We start from the raw sequence: 18,479 nt of genomic DNA on the forward strand, positions 1-18,479 counted from the left end.
AAACAATAGAAAATGAGATAGAGAATGCAATTAGTTTCGCTGTAACAATAAATAGTATGGGAAGTGAGCAGGAGAGTGGGATTAGATTAGTTGGGATAATAAAAGAAGGAAAGTAAATTGAAGAAGGGGATTAGGGTCTGTGGGATATTAAAAGGAATACTTTTTCTTGGTTAGTTCTGTTCAGGAACATTCCATAATTCATTCAGAGATAATGGGAACTGCAGATGCTGGAGAATCCGAGATAACAAGGTATGGAGCTGGATGAACACAGCAGGCCAAGCAGCATCTTAGGAGCACAAAAGCTGACGTTTTGGGCCTAGACCCTCTGATGAAGGGTCTAGGCCTGAAACGTCAGCTTTTGTGCTCCTAAGATGCTGCTTGGCCTGCTGTGTTCATCCAGCTCCACACTTTGTTATCTTCCATAATTCATTTTCTTATTACCACAGTGCTGTTATTTTTGCAAAACATTTTAAAAAGAATGGTGGGAATTTAGGAATAAAGTTTTGCAAGAGTGGAATTACTGGAATTACTGGAATACAGATATAAAGAGCTGTAGTTTGATAAGGTCTAGTGGCAAAGCTTTCATTAAAACAACCAAATAACACGCTGTTCTTGTTAAATAATCTCTTTTATAGTTTTGGCATCTGGTCAAATCTGCCACAGGAGATACAAATGCTTCATTCAGACAGGTTGATCTCATTTGAGCTCTCACCTGCACTCAAAACTTGCTCACATGTCAAGGAGGAAATGAGGAATTCAGACAAAGTGACTCAGTGTTCTGTGAGTTCAGTAGTGACAACACTATTATCCAAACTCCTCCAACAACTTCTTAAGCCAGTGTAACTTAGGAGAGAGAGTGCCTGTGTATTTAGATAGTGTCTGATTGCAAAGCATGGGTCATCTCAAAGCAACCTCACACAATCGCAATTCTCAAAGTGCAGAGAGCACAGGAAGATCCCACAAAATCTATTGAAAACAGAAGTGATTGAGAAACAAACAATCCATTCTCATGTGGAAAGAGATGAATTAATGTTTCATTTGTGGCATTGTATTTACTGTGAGGATGTGAAAAGCAGTATAAGTTAATTCCAACAGTTATCTCTAGTTTTGCTGATCATTGAGTAGCTCGCTTTATCGATTCAGCTAATCATTTTCATGTAGGATTGGACTCACAAATATCACAAAATTGGGTGAGGATGGCAGTTGTCCTTTCAGGAAGGATACTGGTGTCCTAACTAGTTGCTGAGTTGTATCAAACTGCTATAAAATGTCCAATAAAAGGCCGACAGTCAGCTTCTCAGAGCAGACAATGAAAGTGGTGAGTGTTTAACTCTCCTATATTTTGTATCAGAACTGAAGCTGAATTTTATACCCTCAGTGTTCATGCTTTACGCAATGGTCCATGACACTGAAGGGTTACTGCCTGCATTGTTACCAACTAGACAAAGGGAAAATAAAAATACGAACTGAACAAATCACCTATGGTCAACAGATGTGCTCTAATCAATGGGGAGTCAAGATTAAGACTGTCTGAATTCATATACCACGTCAGAAAATGAGCCATACTGATTCACTCAGCTCCTCTGGCTGGGGAGTCTAGGATACAGGTAACAGTATCAAGGTAAAGTGTTGACCATTTAAGACTGAGATAAAGAGGAATTTCTTCACACAAAGAGTTGGGAATCTTTGGGATTCTCTCCCCAGAGAACAAAGTTGTTAATTATATCTAAAGCAGAGGTGGATCCATTTTTGGACTCAGGCAATTAAAGAATATGAAGATGGAGTGAGAAGTTGGAGTTGAAGTAGAAGAACAGCTAATATCTTACTGAACGATGGAGCAGGCTAAAGGAGCTGAATTGCTATCTCCTGCTTCTAGTTCAAATGTTATTTACATTCGGCCAGTCAAACATTCAAACTTCCTAGCTCAGAATTTAAGACTCCGGCCTCTTCAGTGTAAATCCCAATCATTTTGGGAAGTCTGATTCGTCCTGTATCATAAAGTCTGGTGCAGAAATGTCCCACACCCAATAATATAAACACAAAACATTTTGGAGACAAAAGGCATGCTTGATTTCAAGATAAATGTGTAGTAAATTTTCCAGGCCTAAGATTTTACTGGCAGGCAATTCAAGACAAAGTCTAAACAATGCTCATTTGACTTTTGCATTTGCCACTTTGGCAGAGACAATTCACCATTCTAAAACAAAATTGAACATTTTGGCTGGACAAGGAGAAGTTTTTGATGAAAGTCCTGAATAGTTTCAAATCCATTTCCACTTTCCCTTTCCACTTGGTTTTAAAACTGAACAACAGCTGCGTTTGGTGATGAGCAGTAGTTACAATCTTCACAGCACTTTTGAAAGAGTCATAGGACAAAATCTTCCCGGCCACAGAAAGAATTGGAAATTGACAGGCTAGTTGGGAGAATTGTGGCATACGGCCAGGGAGGAGCTTCTTGCTGTTAAGAGCAGTAGTCCTGCTTTCAAACCATGTGCTGACTGATGAACTGAGACTCTTGCTAATAAATGGCGAGGGACCTACTTGCATGCATTAGCATATATTAATATCCTCAGTCTGACTTATCTCAGCTTATTGATATGCAGTTTCCATGGAACAAAATGATTGGCAACAATTTCCAATGTGAAAGTCAGAGGGGTACCTTGCTCCCCACTTGCCCCTCTGACCTTTGCCAATCACTAAGATCTCAGAACACGCTCCATGGACAGCAACCACATGCATCTCTGCCCACCAGCACCCGATCCAGGTCCCTATCAGCAAAGCAGTGTGCCAATTTGCCTCTTCCTGAGACGTCTAGGGCAATTGACAGGAGCCGTGCAGGGCAGCAACGCACTGGCAGCACTGGACTGCGTTCATGGCTGGGCTTTAAAGATGGCACTGGCTACAGGAAACCTGAGAAGTCCCGTCAGGAACTAATACTTACACCTGTGGCAAGTGGGAGAATATGATGAATAGGGCACAAAGGGGCATGGTGTAATGAGTTGAATCTGGTAAGGCAACATGTGAAAACTTGTAAGGCTGACAAAAAGAAAGCCTGCATGAAACACTGCCAAAAATTAGACATGGACAATTTCTCATAAGATTAAGCTCATTGAATTTTACAGCAGAGGGGGAGGCTACTCTGCCCATTATTTCTTTTTTAGCTCTTGGAAAGAGTTATCCAATTAGTTCTGCTCCACCTACCCTTTCCCAATAGCCCTATTATCTTCCCACACAAGTATTTATCCAATTGCCATCTGAATTGACTTAGCTTCATGAGCCTTTTAGGCAGTGCATTCCTGATTTCTCCATTTCCAAAATACAATTAGTTTGCCAACTGAAGTGCAGTGACAGATTGAAGGTAATTACAAAGTAGTGTTCCAGTTTGAAAAGCAGAGCATGACGAATTGGCTTTGCTTCTGTTGTGGTCACCACAGTCACAGGACACATAGGGCCACATTACAATCTCTGCTTTCAATCTGAAGGAACCTTCCAACTCAGAAATAATCAGGGCTTTTAATAAGAAAGGAAATCAACCTTTAGTTTTGGCACCAAATCTGCATCTCATTGGTTTTCAAGATGCAGGATAAGGAATCTACCTTGATTATCACAGCAAGCACACATACAGCCAACATTGAAACTTTACCTCAAAAGACCCAGTGAGCTGTCGGCCTTAAAGCTTCAGTTATCTATTCCACCCCATATTGCCTGATACATGCCTTGAAGTGTTTGCAGGATCAGCAAGAAGCCATTCGGCCCCTCAAATCAATCCTGTTATTCCATTATCTCATGGCTGATCTGAATCTTAAATCAATTTTTCTGCTTTGAACTCATAGCCCTTAATACATTTTTCTCACAAAAATCTAACAAAACAGAAATAGAGTGCACATTTCATCAAAGGCAAAATGTTAATTCTGTTTCTTTCTCCACTTGCTGTCCTGTTGACATTTCCAGCATTTCCTATTTTGATTTCAGATTTCCAGAGTATTTAATTTATTTATTTATCTCGGTTTTGAGATGTTAAACTGCCTTCCAGCCTCAGCAGATTTCATAGGGAGAAAAATCCAGATAATGACAGTTCTTTGTGTGTAGAAATACCTCACCTCCAAACAGCCCAGCTCTAATTTGGAAGACTTGTTCAAACTTCACCACCAGATAAAAGACTATTCAGAAGTTGAAATACCGACTCTGAGAATTAATTTAACCATTTTAAGTACTGTAATTAGTGCTTAAACTTGAAGGGTTTCAAGAAAATAAACAAAAGACACTTAATACTGTGCTTTTCACAATTACTCACTATCACTATTAAAGTCTTCTTTACAGCCAATTAAGTAGTTTTGATGTATAAATGATAATGGGAACTGCAGATGCTGGAGAATCCAAGATAACAAAGTGTGAAGCTGGATGAACACAGCAGGCCAAGCAGCATCTCAGGAGCACAAAAGCTGATGTTTCAGGCCTAGACCCTTCATCAGGGAGGGGGATGGGGAGAGGGTTCTGGAATAAATAAGAAGAGAGGGGGAGGCAGACCGAAGATGGAGAGAAAAGAAGTTAGATGGAGAGGAGAGTATAGGTGGGGAAGTAGGGAGGGGATAGGTCAGTCCAGGGAAGACGGACAGGTCAAGGAGGTGGGATGAGGTTAGTAGGTAGGAAATGGAGGTGCGGCTTGAGGTGGGAGGAAGGGATGGGTGAGAGGAAGAACAGATTAGGGAGGGGATGATCTGGGCTGGTTTTGTGATGCAGTGGGGGGAGGGAACGAACTGGGCTGTTTTTGGGATGCGGTGGGGGAAGGGGAGATTTTGAAGCTTGTGAAGTCCACATTGATACCATTGGGCTGCAGGGTTCCCAAGCAGAATATGAGTTGCTGTTCCTGCAACCTTCGGGTGGCATCATTGTGGCACTGCAGGAGGCCCATGATGGACATGTCGTCTGAGGAATGGGAGGGGGAGTGGAAATGGTTTGCGACTGGGAGGTGCAGTTGTTTATTGCGAACTGAGTGGAGGTGTTCTGCAAAGCGGTCCGCAAGCCACGGCTTGGTTTCCCCAATGTAGAGGAAGCCACACTGGGTACAATGGATACAGTATACCACATTGGCAGATGTGCAGGTGAACATCTGCTTAATATGGAAAGTCATCTTGGGGCCTGGGATGGGGGTGAGGGAGGAGGTGTGGGGGCATGTGTAGCACTTCCTGCGGTTGCAGGGGAAGGGGAAGGCCCACCGACTCCCACAGCTACCTAGAATACACCTCCTCCCACCCACCCTCCTGCAAAAATTCCATCCCCTATTCCCAATTCCCCCGCCCCCACCACAACCTCCCCAAGAGGATCCCCCTCATTCTCATACACCACCCCAACAATCTCTGGATACAACGCATCATCCTCCGACACGTCCACCATCTACAATCCGACCCCACCACCCAAGACATTTTTCCATCCCCACCCTTCTCTGCCTTCCGGAGAGACCACTCTCTCCATGACTTCCTTGTTCGCTCCACACTCCCCTCTAACCCCACCACACCCGGCACCTTCCCCTGCAACTGCAGGAAGTGCTACACATGCCCCCACACCTTCTCCCTCACCCATATTCCAGGGCCCAAGATGACTTTCCATATTAAGCAGATGTTCACCTGCACATCTGCCAATGTGGTATACTGTATCCATTGTACCCGGTGTGGCTTCCTCTACATTGGGGAAACCAAGCGGAGGCTTGGGGAACGCTTTGCAGAACACCTCCACTCGGTTCGCAATAAACAGCTGCACCTCCCAGTCGCGAACTATTTTAACTCCCCCTACCATTCCTTAGACGACATGTCCATCATGGGCATCCTGCAGTGCCACAATGATGCCACCCGAAGGTTGCAGGAACAGCAACTCATATTCTGCTTGGGAACCCTGCAGCCCAATGGTATCAATGTGGACTTCACAAGCTTCAAAATCTCCCCTTCCCCCACTGCATCACAAAACCAGCCCAGCTCGTCCCCTCCCCCCACTGCAACCCAAAACCAGCCCAGCCTTCTCTGCCTCCCTAACCTGTTCTTCCTCTCAGCCATCCTTTCCTCCCACCTCAAGCCGCACCTCCATTTCCTACCTACTAACCTCATTCTGCCTCCTTGACCTGTCCGTCTTCCCTGGACTGACCTATGCCCTCCCTACTTCCCCACCTATACTCTCCTCTCCACCTATCTTGTTTTTTCTCCATCTTCGGTCCGCCTCCCCCTCTCTCCCTATTTATTCCAAAATCCTCTCCCCATCCCCCTCTCTGATGAAGGGTCTAGGCCCGAAACGTCAGCTTTTGTGCTCCTGAGCTGCTGGTTGGCCTGCTGTGTTCATCCAGCTCCACACTTTGTTATCTTAGTTTTGATGTATAGTTGCTCAGCAGGATCCCATTAAAACACATTGTGACAATGACCAGATAATGTGATTTTGTGATGTTCGTGGAAAATTAGTATTGGACAAGGTAGCAAGCAGAAATTCCCAACCATCTTAAAATTATTGCCAATCCAACAGGCAGGAAGGGCCTTAGTTTAACAGCTCGTCATCAATTGATGATTGATTGATTGATTTATTGTCACGTGTACCAAAATACAGCGAAAAGCATCGTTTACAAGAGGTACGGGCAGATCAGAGTAAGCAAAGGATGTACAGATCAAAAAGGCAGACAGAGTCACACAAGTAACACTGCATAGGGCGTGTGCTAGATGAGATCAATTTTAACCTAGCCCTAACCCTAACCCTATCGCAGGTTGTCAGTTATTGTCAATCTGAGGAACTTGACGCTCTCCACCCTCTCAACCTCAGTTCCATTGACGTAGATGGAGTCGAGACCTCCTCCCTTCTTTCTGAAGTCAATGATCAGTTCTCTAGTTCTGCCGACATTGAGAGAGAGATTGTTTTCATTGCACCATGTCACCAAACCCTCTAACTCACTTCAGTATGGAACTGTATTCAAGATGAAAATTCTGACAGTACAGCACTGAAGGGATAGTATTGATATTTGAGCTTAAGATCTAGACTGGAACACAAACCCGTGACTCTCATGGAAAGTGAGAATGTTCCCAACTGAGCCAAAACCTAGATGACATATGCAGCCCTTGTCATTTCAACCTCTTCGCCTTGGTACCATTCTGGTTCATTTGTGCTGCACTCTCTACCAGCTCAAATGTCTCGTTCAATGCCTTCTTCAGTATAGTGGTTGTTAATCACAACTCAATCTCTATTATCTGTCAGCTGCATCAACATTTTTCCATAAATTCCTGCCCATTTTTCCCTTTACATTCACTCCATTGCATATTGTTCAAGGCTGCCTGTTCCCAATGTTATTATCACACCTTAACAGCCAGTTGCTAGGGTAATATAAATCAATACCCAATTGCCCCTCAGCATCCAACTTCAAGTGGAATGAGATACCTGTCCTTGGTGAGCTGGTTATGATGGTAATGTGGTTGATGTACACACTTATAACAGGCACTTGATTAAGAGCTTTGAAGTGAGCAAAATTGCAGCCCATAGATTAAAAGAACTATAGTAGTGTAATTATAAAATTGGCTAAGAACCAGACAATAGAGAGTGGTGGAATACTGATGTGAATTTTTAAAAATGGAACGGAAGTTAGAGTGGGACTCCCAGGAGTCCATGTTGATGCCACTGCTAGATTATACTCTCTTCCACCCTTTTCCATCGGGCAGAAGATACAACAGTTTAAAAACACTTACCAATAGATTTAAGAGCTGCTTCTTCCCTGCTGTTATCAGACTTATAAACTGGCCTCTCATACATTAGAGTTGATCTTTCTCTGCACCTTTTTTGTAGCTGTATATTTTGCATTCTGTTCTAGTACCCTGATGTACTTGTTCAAGGTATTATTTGTCTGGTTGGCACTCAAAACAGCACTTTTTTACAGTACCTCATTACATGTGACAATAGTAAATTAAATTAAGAGGGAAAGTTTAATTATACATAAATGAACTGTACTTGAGTTTCAAGGACATAATTTTCAGGGTTGCAAAAAACAAAACCCAGAAAAGTAGTAAACAATGAAATATCAGATTTCTTAAAGACTTAGGTAGACTTGCAACAATGGAAAATAAACATGTGGTAGTGCAATTTAACTCAGATGGATGAAGTGATAGATTTTGGAGAATGATGACATAAACCAAAATACATTTTGAAGCAGTTCACAGTCTGTGTTAAAATGGAAATTATACACCAGTTCGACAGTAACTAGGACTGACTACAACACCTTTTTGTTTGTGCCTGTCTCGAGCCATGTACAATGCATCTTTGAAGTTTCCAATTATCTTTACTCCTGCTCTGCTTAATGGTCTCTCTGCCTTTGATCTCTGATCCACAACTGCTGAGCCGATGACAATGTCAGGTCAGTGGGACTCCTAGTGTTGGATATGTCATGGAAGGTTATGCAGGCACTCTACACTGTCTGCACATTTACTGGAGGGAATCACTTTTTCTTGGAAGATTAATTGGGTGGGAACAGGCACAATGTTAAAATAAGAACTGCAGCATTGTGATTATGTTAACTGGACTAATACCAGTAGTGCTACATTACAATGGTGAGTATACTTCAACAAAATGCTTCATTGGATGCAAAAGGCTTTGGACACATCTTGGAGTTGCAAAAGGATCAGTGTAACCGTAAGTGTGTCACTTTTCAAGTTCAAAAACTTTGTACAATTGTTTTTCAATAAGATCTGAGAATAAATGGCCTGTAGTTTTTTTTATTGATTCTTTCTGCAGATCCAACAGAAATTTCAAACAAAAAAACTACAGCTAAGAAATTTCTGACACTAATTGGACACATCATTGTGCCTGCGATTCTGCAGCAGAGATTAATCAGCTCTGTGCGCTGGTGAACAGCTTGTAACCCAAGTGAGCAATCTCTTCATGTTGTAAACCTAACTGTGTAGAGCCAGTGCACATAGGGGGTTTGTGTAAAACAAGTCCTATCTTCAAAGCTGCTAATTGAATAGGAACTCAATTATTTAGTTATCTTTTGAACATAAACCACTATCTTTTTCACATTGCGACTATATGCCAAATTGCAGCCAGTTACATGGAGTTGAAAACTGATTGAAGTCTGACCATTACTCGGGCCCTTACAAATGGAGTATGGTGTACGTAGGCGTGTGTGTGCACGTGTGTGTGCGTGTGTGTGTGTGAGAGCACATTCCTGTGTCCATTCGTAAGTCCCAAACCTAAATGCCAGCCCTATACCCTCAGTGAATAGCACCAGACATTGGCAACCAGATGCCATTCAGTGTTCAAACCAGAAATAGCTGGAAAAGCTCAGCATGTTTGGTGGCACCTGTAGAGATAAAACAGAGTTGACATTTTGGGTCCAGTGATCCATCCTCAGAACTGCACTGAGGAAGGGTAACTGGACCCAAAATGCCAGCAGTGCTGTGCCTGCACACAAGCTATCAGACCTGCTGAGCTTTTCCAGCAGTTTCTGCTTTTGTTTCTGATTTCCAGCATTCACAGTTCTTAGTTTTTTTTGCCATGTAATGTTCTGCTCGCTGTACCTAAATCCAAATAAAACCTTCAACTTGACTTTATCTGAAAAACCAAGGCCTAAATCTCACTAAATGCCCAGCAGATGGATTCACAGTAAATCTGTAATTCCAAAGTTTGCTCATTAATAATACTAAAAACCTAAAGAAAAGCCTGATTTGCTACTGACCCTATCACCATCGAAGGACTCGAGAGCCAACTAAATTCTTGGGAGGTAATGTTGTGGGATTTCAATGTAGGATAAGAAACAGCCAAATTGTGCACAGAAAGCTCCCGCAAACTGCAAGGTGATAATAACCAGTTAACCTGCAGTTAATAATTTAATAGAGAGATAAATATTGGCCAGCACCCCAAGGATAACTCTGCTGGTGTTCTTCAAAATCACATGAAGAATTTGTTTTACATCCACCTCAGAAACCAGGTGGGTACTTGATAGAATGCCCAAGCCAAAACAATTGGTATCTTCAATACTGCAACGATCCTTCAGTGCTACATTGGAAGTTCAAAATAGATTAAACTTGCTGGAGGAGGATTTGAAGCCAGGACAGTTGTGCCAAAAGGCAATCCTTGTATGTCAGTTTACACCATTGAAGCACTGACTCAAGATTGAATAAACGCTGCCCACATTTAATAGTTATACAGACTGTATTATCACAGTCAACCAAGCATAAAATGAGAGCGACACTCGGCACTAACCAAAAAGGCTGTTGAGCAGAGGTTTGAGTTTTTCCTTTGCATTAAATGTGAGCTGCTTTCTATTTTAACACAAAGCCCAAAATTACATTGAATGCTGGAGTAGCCCCTGGTGGCACAGACACAATGGGCTTAATGGATTCCCACTAAGCTTTAATTTTGATGATGCCTTGATTTCTCCCTCTGAAGATCATTGACACCGAACTGCAGGTGAAAATGTTTCTGATTGAAACACATCATTTTATTTCAGGTACTGGGCAACTGAGCCAAATTGCACTCGGAGAATGGGTGTTTTGGCCATTAAAGGTCAGCTCTGAACATTCACTTGTAAGAGAGAGTCCTCAATTGTGAAATGAGTATTCAGTAAATTCATTGCAGAGGCTGACAAACTAAACAAAGAGGAAGACATGCAATAACACTGGGAAGAAAGCTCATTAACTAATTCAGCACCTTCAACAGCCAGAACTCCAGCTTAAACCGGTGAAAATATTCCTGCAATGAGGATTAATTAAAATGTTCAAATTCTTGAATGATGGCCATTTGTTTCTGGTCACTTAGGAAACAAAGAATCTTACAACGAAGGAAGAGAGAAAGAATGGGTAGTGCGGAGGAGGCCAGGCTGAATGCCTACATCAACCTTCCTTTTTACAGTTAGTTGTGATTTAGTCAGTAGCTCCCTCATCTGAGTCAGAACTATAGAATCCCTACAGTGTACAAAGAGACTATTCGGCTTATCGAGTCAACACCAACCTTCTGAACAGCATCCCACAACATCAGTCACCCACTTGATCCGCATAACCCTGCATTTACCACATCTAATCCACTTAGCCTGTATACCCCTGGACACTATGGGCAATTGAGCGTGGCCAATCCACCCTAAACTGCACATCTTTGGAGTGTGGGAGGAAACTGAAGCATGTGGCAGAAACCCAGACAGACATGGGGAGAACATGCAAATTCCACACACATTTACCCAAGGCTGGAATTGAATCAAATCCCTGGTGCTGTGAGGCAGCAGTGCTAACCACTGAGCCACTGTGCCGCCCTGAAGAACATGAAATTTTCGATCCATGGATTTGAACGCAATATTGGGTTGGCACTTCCCTAATGGTATTGTTGAGACAAGTAATCCAAAACCCCAGATAATGTTCTGTGACTTGGGTTCAAATCCCACATGGCAGATTGTGGAATTTGAATTCAAGAAAAATCAGGATGACCACGTACTCACTACCATAAAAAGCCCATCTTATTCTCTTCCTTTGGAGAGGGAAGTTTGCTGTCATTACCTGGTCTTGTCTCCACGTGACTCCATGTCCACAACAATGTGATTGACATTTAACTGCCCACAGAAAAAGCCTAGCAAGACTAAAAGGGCACCAGAAACAACACGGGGAAAATAAACTCCGTTGATGCTGCAAAGTCCCCCTTGCTGAAATCTGAAAGCCAAAGGCAAAATTGGGAGAATCGTCTCACAGACCAGTCAAGCAAAAGCCTAACCATCATACCCATGGATTATATCTTACAGACAATATTAAACACAACATCACTAACATCCTGAGGTATGTCCTGTCTTGTTTTACCCGCAGACAGGCCCAGTGCAGTGACAGAATTGGTGGGAGTGACCACCTCACCTGCTTGTGAAGGTGAAGTCCAGTCCTCACATTGAGCATATCCTCCATTGTGTTGTATGGCTCTGTCACTGTGCCAAATGAGGCAGACTTTGAACAGATCTAGAAAATCAAGACATGGCATTCATGAGGCACTGGAAGTCATCAGCAATAGCAGAATCATACACAGAATCTGCATCCTCATGGTCTGGCATATCTCTAACTCTACCATCGCCATCAAAAGTGATTCCTCAACCAATGGATCAGATTTAAGTTGTATAGTCTTGCCAACTCCAGTCATAAATGGTGGTCAACAATGAAACGACTCTCAGGAGGAGGAGGTTCTATACATATTCCTATCCTAATGATGGGGAGCTCAGCACATTAGTGCAAGGATAAGACTGAAACATTTGCATCAATCTCCAGCCAGAATTGTAGTATGGATGATCCATCCCAGCCTCCTCCAGAGGTCCCCAACATCACAGATGCCAGCTTGAGCCAATTCAATTTACTCCATGTGAACCTGAGAAACTGTTGAATACATTGGGTATTGCAATGGCTATGAGCCCTGACAACATTTCAGGAATAGTTCTGAAGATGTGTGCTCCAGAACCTGCCACCCCTCACTAAGTTGTAGTTCAGCTACAACACTGGTATCAACCCAACAATGTGGAAAATTGCCCAGGTATGTCCTGTACACAAATGAACCCAATCAATTACTGCCTTATCAGTCCACTCTCGATCATCAGTAAAGTGATGGAAGGTGTCATCAACAGTGCTATCAAGCAACACCTGCTCAGCAATAACCTGCTTAACAATGCCCAGTTTGGGTTCCACCAGGGCCACTCAGTTCCTGACCTCATTACAGCCTTGGTTCAAACATGGACAAAACAGCTGAATTCCAGAGGCGAGGTGAGAGTGACAGCCCTTGCCATCAAGGCTGTATTCAACCAAGTGTGGCATCAAGGAGCTCCACAAACCTGGAGTCAATGAGTATCTAGGGGATAAATATCCACTGGTTGGAGTCATACCTGACACATAGAGGAATGGCCATGGTTGTTGGACATCAGTCATCTCGGCTCCTGGGCCTGTCAGGAGTTCTTCAGGGTTGTGTCCGAGGCACAACCATCTTCAGCTGCTTCATCAATGATCTTCGTTCCTTCATAAGGGTCAAAAGTGGGGATGTTCGCTGAAGATTGCACAATGTTCAGCACCATTCACAATTACTCAGATACTGCACTGTCCATGTTCAAATGCAACAAAATCTGGACAATATCCAGATTTGGCTGAAAAATAGTAAGTATCATTCCCACCACATAAATGCCAGGCAACCACCATCTCCAATAAGAGACAATCTAATCACCACCCCTTGAAATTCAATGGTGCTGCCAACATTGAAGGCCTACTTTAAATTTGCTGGGGTTACCATTGATCAGAAACTCAATTAAACCAATGATATAAGTAGTGTGGCTACAAGAGCAGATCAGAGGTTAGGAATACTGCAGCAAGTAACTCACCTCCTGACTCCCAAAAGCCTGGCCACTATCTTCAAGGCACAAGTCATAAGAGTGATAGAATATTCTCCACTTGCCTGGATGAGTGCAGCTCTAACATCATCAAAAAGTTCAACGCCATCCTAGTCATGATTGACAGTACATCCACAAACCTTCAGTTCCTCTATCAGTGATGGTGAATAGCAACAGTGTCTGCCATCAACAGGAAGTACTCCAGAAATTTACAAAGATTTATTAGGCAGAACCTACTAAACTTTACTGTATAGAATGAAAAGCATGCTGATACATGGGAACACCATCACCTGCAAGTCGACCTCTGAGTTTCTCATTGCACAGACTTGAAAGGTATCAAAAATAAAACAAAGATTTGTGGATGCTGGAGAACTGGAGCAAATTCAAACATAAATTGCTAGAGGGACTCAGAGTTTCTCCAGCAATTTCTGTTTTTGTTGGAAATATATCGTACTTTCTTCAGTGTCGCTGGGTCAAAGTCCTGGAGCACCCTCCATAATGCTATTGTGGGTCTATCTGTAACAAATGGACTGCAGCAGTCGATGAAAGCAGCTCCCTGCCACCTAATCAAAGGGAAACTAGGATAAGGACATAAATGCTGGCCCACATCCTGTCAATAAACAAGAGAAAAAAAATTAAGCTGACACTCTGGTGCAGTCCTGAGGGATTATTGCACTATTGACAGTGTCACCCACGAATTAGCGTTCAATTGATGGCTCTATCAGATGAACATAGAAGAACGCTCTGCCGCTATTTCAAGGAAGGACAGGAGAATTTCCTCCTAGTGTTCTGGCCAATTGTCCTTTGTCAAACAGCATTGCTTAAAACAGATTATTCTTGTCTGACCCGAAACATCAACTTTCCTGCTCCTGGCCTACTGTGGTCCTCCAGCTCCACACTATGTTATCTTTGACTCCAGTATCGGCAGTTCTTACTATCGCTATTATCATTGCAATGTTTGCATGTGTGCGTGTGGCATGCAAATTTGTTGTTGCACTTCCTACCTTTTACCAGTGACTGCAATTCAATAACGTACTCCATTGGCTGTAAAGTACTTTGTGGTACTTCCTTGGGTTGTACAACCAGTTATATTTACTGATAATAAAATGTGAGGCTGGATGAACACAGCAGGCCAAGCAGCATCTCAGGAGCACAAAAGCTAATTTTCACTGATAGTCTTTTTTACTGTGTCAATTTGGCAATCACTTTAAAAACAGCGAAGGATTGAAATTCCGAACTGGGAACAGTGGTGAAAACAGCATTCCTTTTCACATTAAAAAGGGAGATAGACAACAGTTTGAAGGAAAGAATACAGACATTTTTAAATCATCTGGTTCAGACTTGCCTCTGGAGCTGGTGGGATTTGAACCTAGGTTTCTAGTCCAGATGGCAGGGGCTCTACTACACACGACAATGGCTTGCACGAGCAATACATTCACATTCCCTGGATTGCATCAGTGAACATGTCAATACATCCCGACCTGTCCACCAAGCAAGGTCACAGTAGATATTTTAATCTTTAACTACAAATATTTCTATATCAACCTGTTCAGGCATGTTATGACATCTGGAGCAGATAAGACTTGAGGTAGCCACCTTGCCGTCTGGCCCAGAGGTAGTGACAAATCCATTGTACCACAACAGCACGCAATGAATATTTATGCAACATAGCTGATTGCAATACTGTCAGGAACTAATTAAACAATCATTTGGTTAAATAGTGCAACCATGAGCTCGATTAAGATTAAATCAATGTTCACATAGTTGATGAATCATTAATGGTGAACAAAAACAGAAATTGCTGGGAAAACTTAGGATCTATGAAGGAAAAGCAGAGTTAATGTTTCAGATCGAGTTACTTTTCTTCAGAACTGTCAGTATCAGCAATTTGGACTTTTGTTTGTTTAATATTAAATGGTGATAGCTCTGAAGAACCCGATGAACTTGTTGTAATTGGTTACATGAGGAGTTTGCCTAAATAAAGAAGCTGACTGACAAATATTTCTAATCTTTTGAAGTAAAAGTATGGTCTAGCATTTGTGCTTAAATCTTCAGGTTCTTTTTCTAAGAACTAGCTTGTTACGTATAAGATTGAGACAAATGCATTAAAACTACAAAAAAGTGGGGATTCCTTAATATCGAGGAAGGATGCTAGTGTGATTTAATTAACATCAAGACAATACAGATATTAGCCTGGGTAATATGTTATCGCTGTAGCATATGGAAGCAGCTGAACATGAAGGTGATCCACAATGACCACATCTGTAGCAATTGCTTGACACTTAAGCAACTTTGGCTCTGAGTTGAGGAGTTGGAGTCTAAACAGCAGACTTTGTGCCACATATGGAGAGGGAAAGTTACCTGGCACATTGGTCCAGGAGGGGGTCACAGTGTGTGATTGTAGGTGAGGCTGGCATCGGGACACATGGAGTGGCTCTCAGATAGCCTCCATCCCTTAAACGGTCCAATGGTTATGAAGTTCGTGCAACTTGTGTAGAAGAGATTTGGGATTGTCGGAGGAATAGGTGAACTCATTTTGACACTATGTACACAGCCATTCGAATGTGAAGAGGAAATAGGAATGTAGTAGTAGTAGGGGGAAGTATAATTAGGGAAATGGATGATGTTGTCTGCGGTCGTGAGTGCGAGCCCTGAAATTTTTGTTGCTTGCCTGATGTCAGGGTTTAAGACATCTCCTCGAGCTGGAGAGGAATTTGGACTGGGAGCAGAGGGATCTAATTATCACCATTCATGTTGCTATTAACAAAATTGCTAGGTCTGGAAGGGAGGTTCTGCAAAAAGATTTTGAACAGTTTGGAGCTAAACCAAATAGTAAAATTTCCAAGAGTAATGATATCATGATTAATACCTGAGCCACAAGCAAACTAGCATAGAGTAAATAAAGGCAAAGAATTAAATACATGGTTTAAAGATTGGTGTGGGAAGAATAGACATTAATAGTGCAATAGCACCAGTATTGGGGTAGCTGTTTTGGTTGTCAAGTCAGGAAAATATCTAAGAGAGAATGTAACCATTAACATTGGAATGTAAATTAATGGACTAGGTTGTAAGATCCCAAGGCCTGATGGTAATGATGGCTGGTAAACATTATGAGTTCATGGGGAACCTAGAGCTGTCCATAGAGATGTTCATCATTGATCATGTGTTTACAGGATTGGATGTACAGATTGAGGGAACATGGCTAACAATGATATTGACGTTAAACGTAATTATTGTAACACAAAACATATAAAAATGCTGCATTTGACCGGGGCAGCCAGTGTTCAGTGAATATTGTTCCTGGAACCTCTCTCCTGCTGCATGTTAAGAAAAAAACTCTGAATAAAGATCAATTGTGGTTTGTCTGAACTGTGCTGAGACCAGTGCTCTGATGAATCAAATAACAATGTCTACAGAGGGGGCATTTAATTAATGGGGGTGAGGGTTTGAAAAGGGGTTTATAAAGCACAAGGCTCTGATGACATTGTAGGGCAATATTTGGATAATTATTCCTAGAGTGGGACAAGAAGGGACAGTGGGTACAAGCTTAATACAACAGATGCAAAACAGTGTCTGTTGGAGCAGCCAACAGGAAACGGCACAATATAACTGCCTGTGGTGTTGGCATAAAAATGATGGAGAAGATTTTTAGCAGTAGCAACACATGGTTTATTCAGTTTGACATTATGGTGAGATCGTAAGTTAGGACAATGGCAGCTTTTGAGAGTAAGATAAATTCAAGGTAACAAGGTCTAGGTGGAACAACGAATCTTAAATTAAAATACAAGGAGCTCTGTACAAGCCCACAGCTGCTGACAGTCTGATAAGATGATGTTTGGAACAAACAGCCCAAAGTTTGTAGTTAGGCGAGAATTAAAGGTAAAGTATGATTCCACAGCAATGAAGACTCTTTAGGTAACTGAGTATTGAGAAATTAAGAAATGCACTTTATACCTAACATTAAGAAATGAGGCTAAATTCCTTTTAAACTAAGGGCTATAGATAGGGGAGAGGAGTCCTCATCCTGTCAACAATGGGGACTAAATGATAAATGGGGCAAACACCCTCTTAAAGAGCACCATCATGACTTTGAGAAAATAAACAATGGCAGCTACATAACCTGAATAAGCCAACCTAAATAATAATGATTGAGACATCTCAAATGAATTTGTACATCCAAGGATCAAGGGAGGAAGGACAGAGACCAATGATAAGGTAAAAGGTTTGGGCGGCACGGTGGCTCAGTGGTTTTCACTGCAGCCTCACAGCACTAGGGACTCAGGTTTGATTCCAGCCTCTGGTGACTGTCTGTATGGAGTTTGCACATTCTCCCCGTGTCTGCATGGGTTTCCTCCAGGTGCTCCGGTTTCCTCCCACAGTCCAAAGATGTGCAGGTTAGGCGGATTGGCCATGCTAAATTGCCCATAGTGTTCAGGGGTGTGTGAGTTATGGGGGAATAGGTCTGGTTGGGATGCTTCAAGGGGCGGTGTGGACTTGTTGGGTCAAAGGGCCTGTTTCCACACTGTAGGGAATCTAATCTAATCTAAAAGGGAAATAAGAATACATCTTGTAAAGCCTTAGGAGTTCAGACAAGTTTACTGAGCTCTGAAAGTGATTGAGTTTTTTTTATTAATGGAATTTGAATTGATGTTGTCTTATTAAGTGAGAGCTAGTATAGAAATATTTAAAGTAAGGACGATAAATTTCTTCTTAGAAGCAATCTCCTGCTTAAAACAGACTTACACACGGCAAGTGAGTAGAAGGCATCATAGTTGTAGCTGCAAGCTGGGGGGGCAGTGTTTACCTCATCTTCTAAGGTCAGGTGAGACAGAAGTTGCTCACTACATGTTGATTAAAGAATTCTAATGTCAGGTGTAATCATGTAAGTTTATTTATAGCTAATGTTTTATTATAACTGAATATGAATTTTGTAGCAATTAGGAATTAGCATCTTTTGGATCCCCTGTGATTAGGATAGTAGGAAATAGAAGATGAGTAACAGAATTTAATACAGATAGCCACGAATAACAGAATTTGAACAGTGATTAGAGGAAAACAAGGCTAGCAAATGCCTGAGAGAAGATATAGCCGTTAACATTGGAAAGTAAATTAATGGGGTATGTTGTAAAAT

The 18,479-nt window shown here is 42.1% G+C and overlaps 1 protein-coding gene and 1 long non-coding RNA gene across 3 annotated transcripts in view; one reads left to right on the forward strand and one right to left on the reverse strand.

The window, feature by feature from the left end:
• The window catches only part of LOC125459330 (polypeptide N-acetylgalactosaminyltransferase 18-like), a 222,732-nt gene that overhangs the window by 136,159 nt on the left and 68,094 nt on the right, over positions 1–18,479 (reverse strand). Inside the window, exon 2 of one of the 2 annotated variants that reach the window (XM_048545669.2) lies at positions 11,847–11,945. The exons of the other annotated variant lie outside the window; for it this stretch is intronic. Coding sequence (XP_048401626.1) covers positions 11,847–11,945 — 99 coding nt within the window. The remainder of the gene's footprint in view (positions 1–11,846; positions 11,946–18,479) is intronic. 2 annotated transcript variants of the gene reach the window in all.
• The window catches only part of LOC132210689 (uncharacterized), a 90,945-nt gene that overhangs the window by 2,646 nt on the left and 69,820 nt on the right, over positions 1–18,479 (forward strand). The gene's annotated exons all lie outside the window — the stretch shown is intronic.

The sequence above is a fragment of the Stegostoma tigrinum genome, chromosome 17 (assembly GCF_030684315.1).
Source record: "Stegostoma tigrinum isolate sSteTig4 chromosome 17, sSteTig4.hap1, whole genome shotgun sequence".
In the NCBI taxonomy this organism is placed as follows: Eukaryota; Metazoa; Chordata; class Chondrichthyes; order Orectolobiformes; family Stegostomatidae; genus Stegostoma; species Stegostoma tigrinum.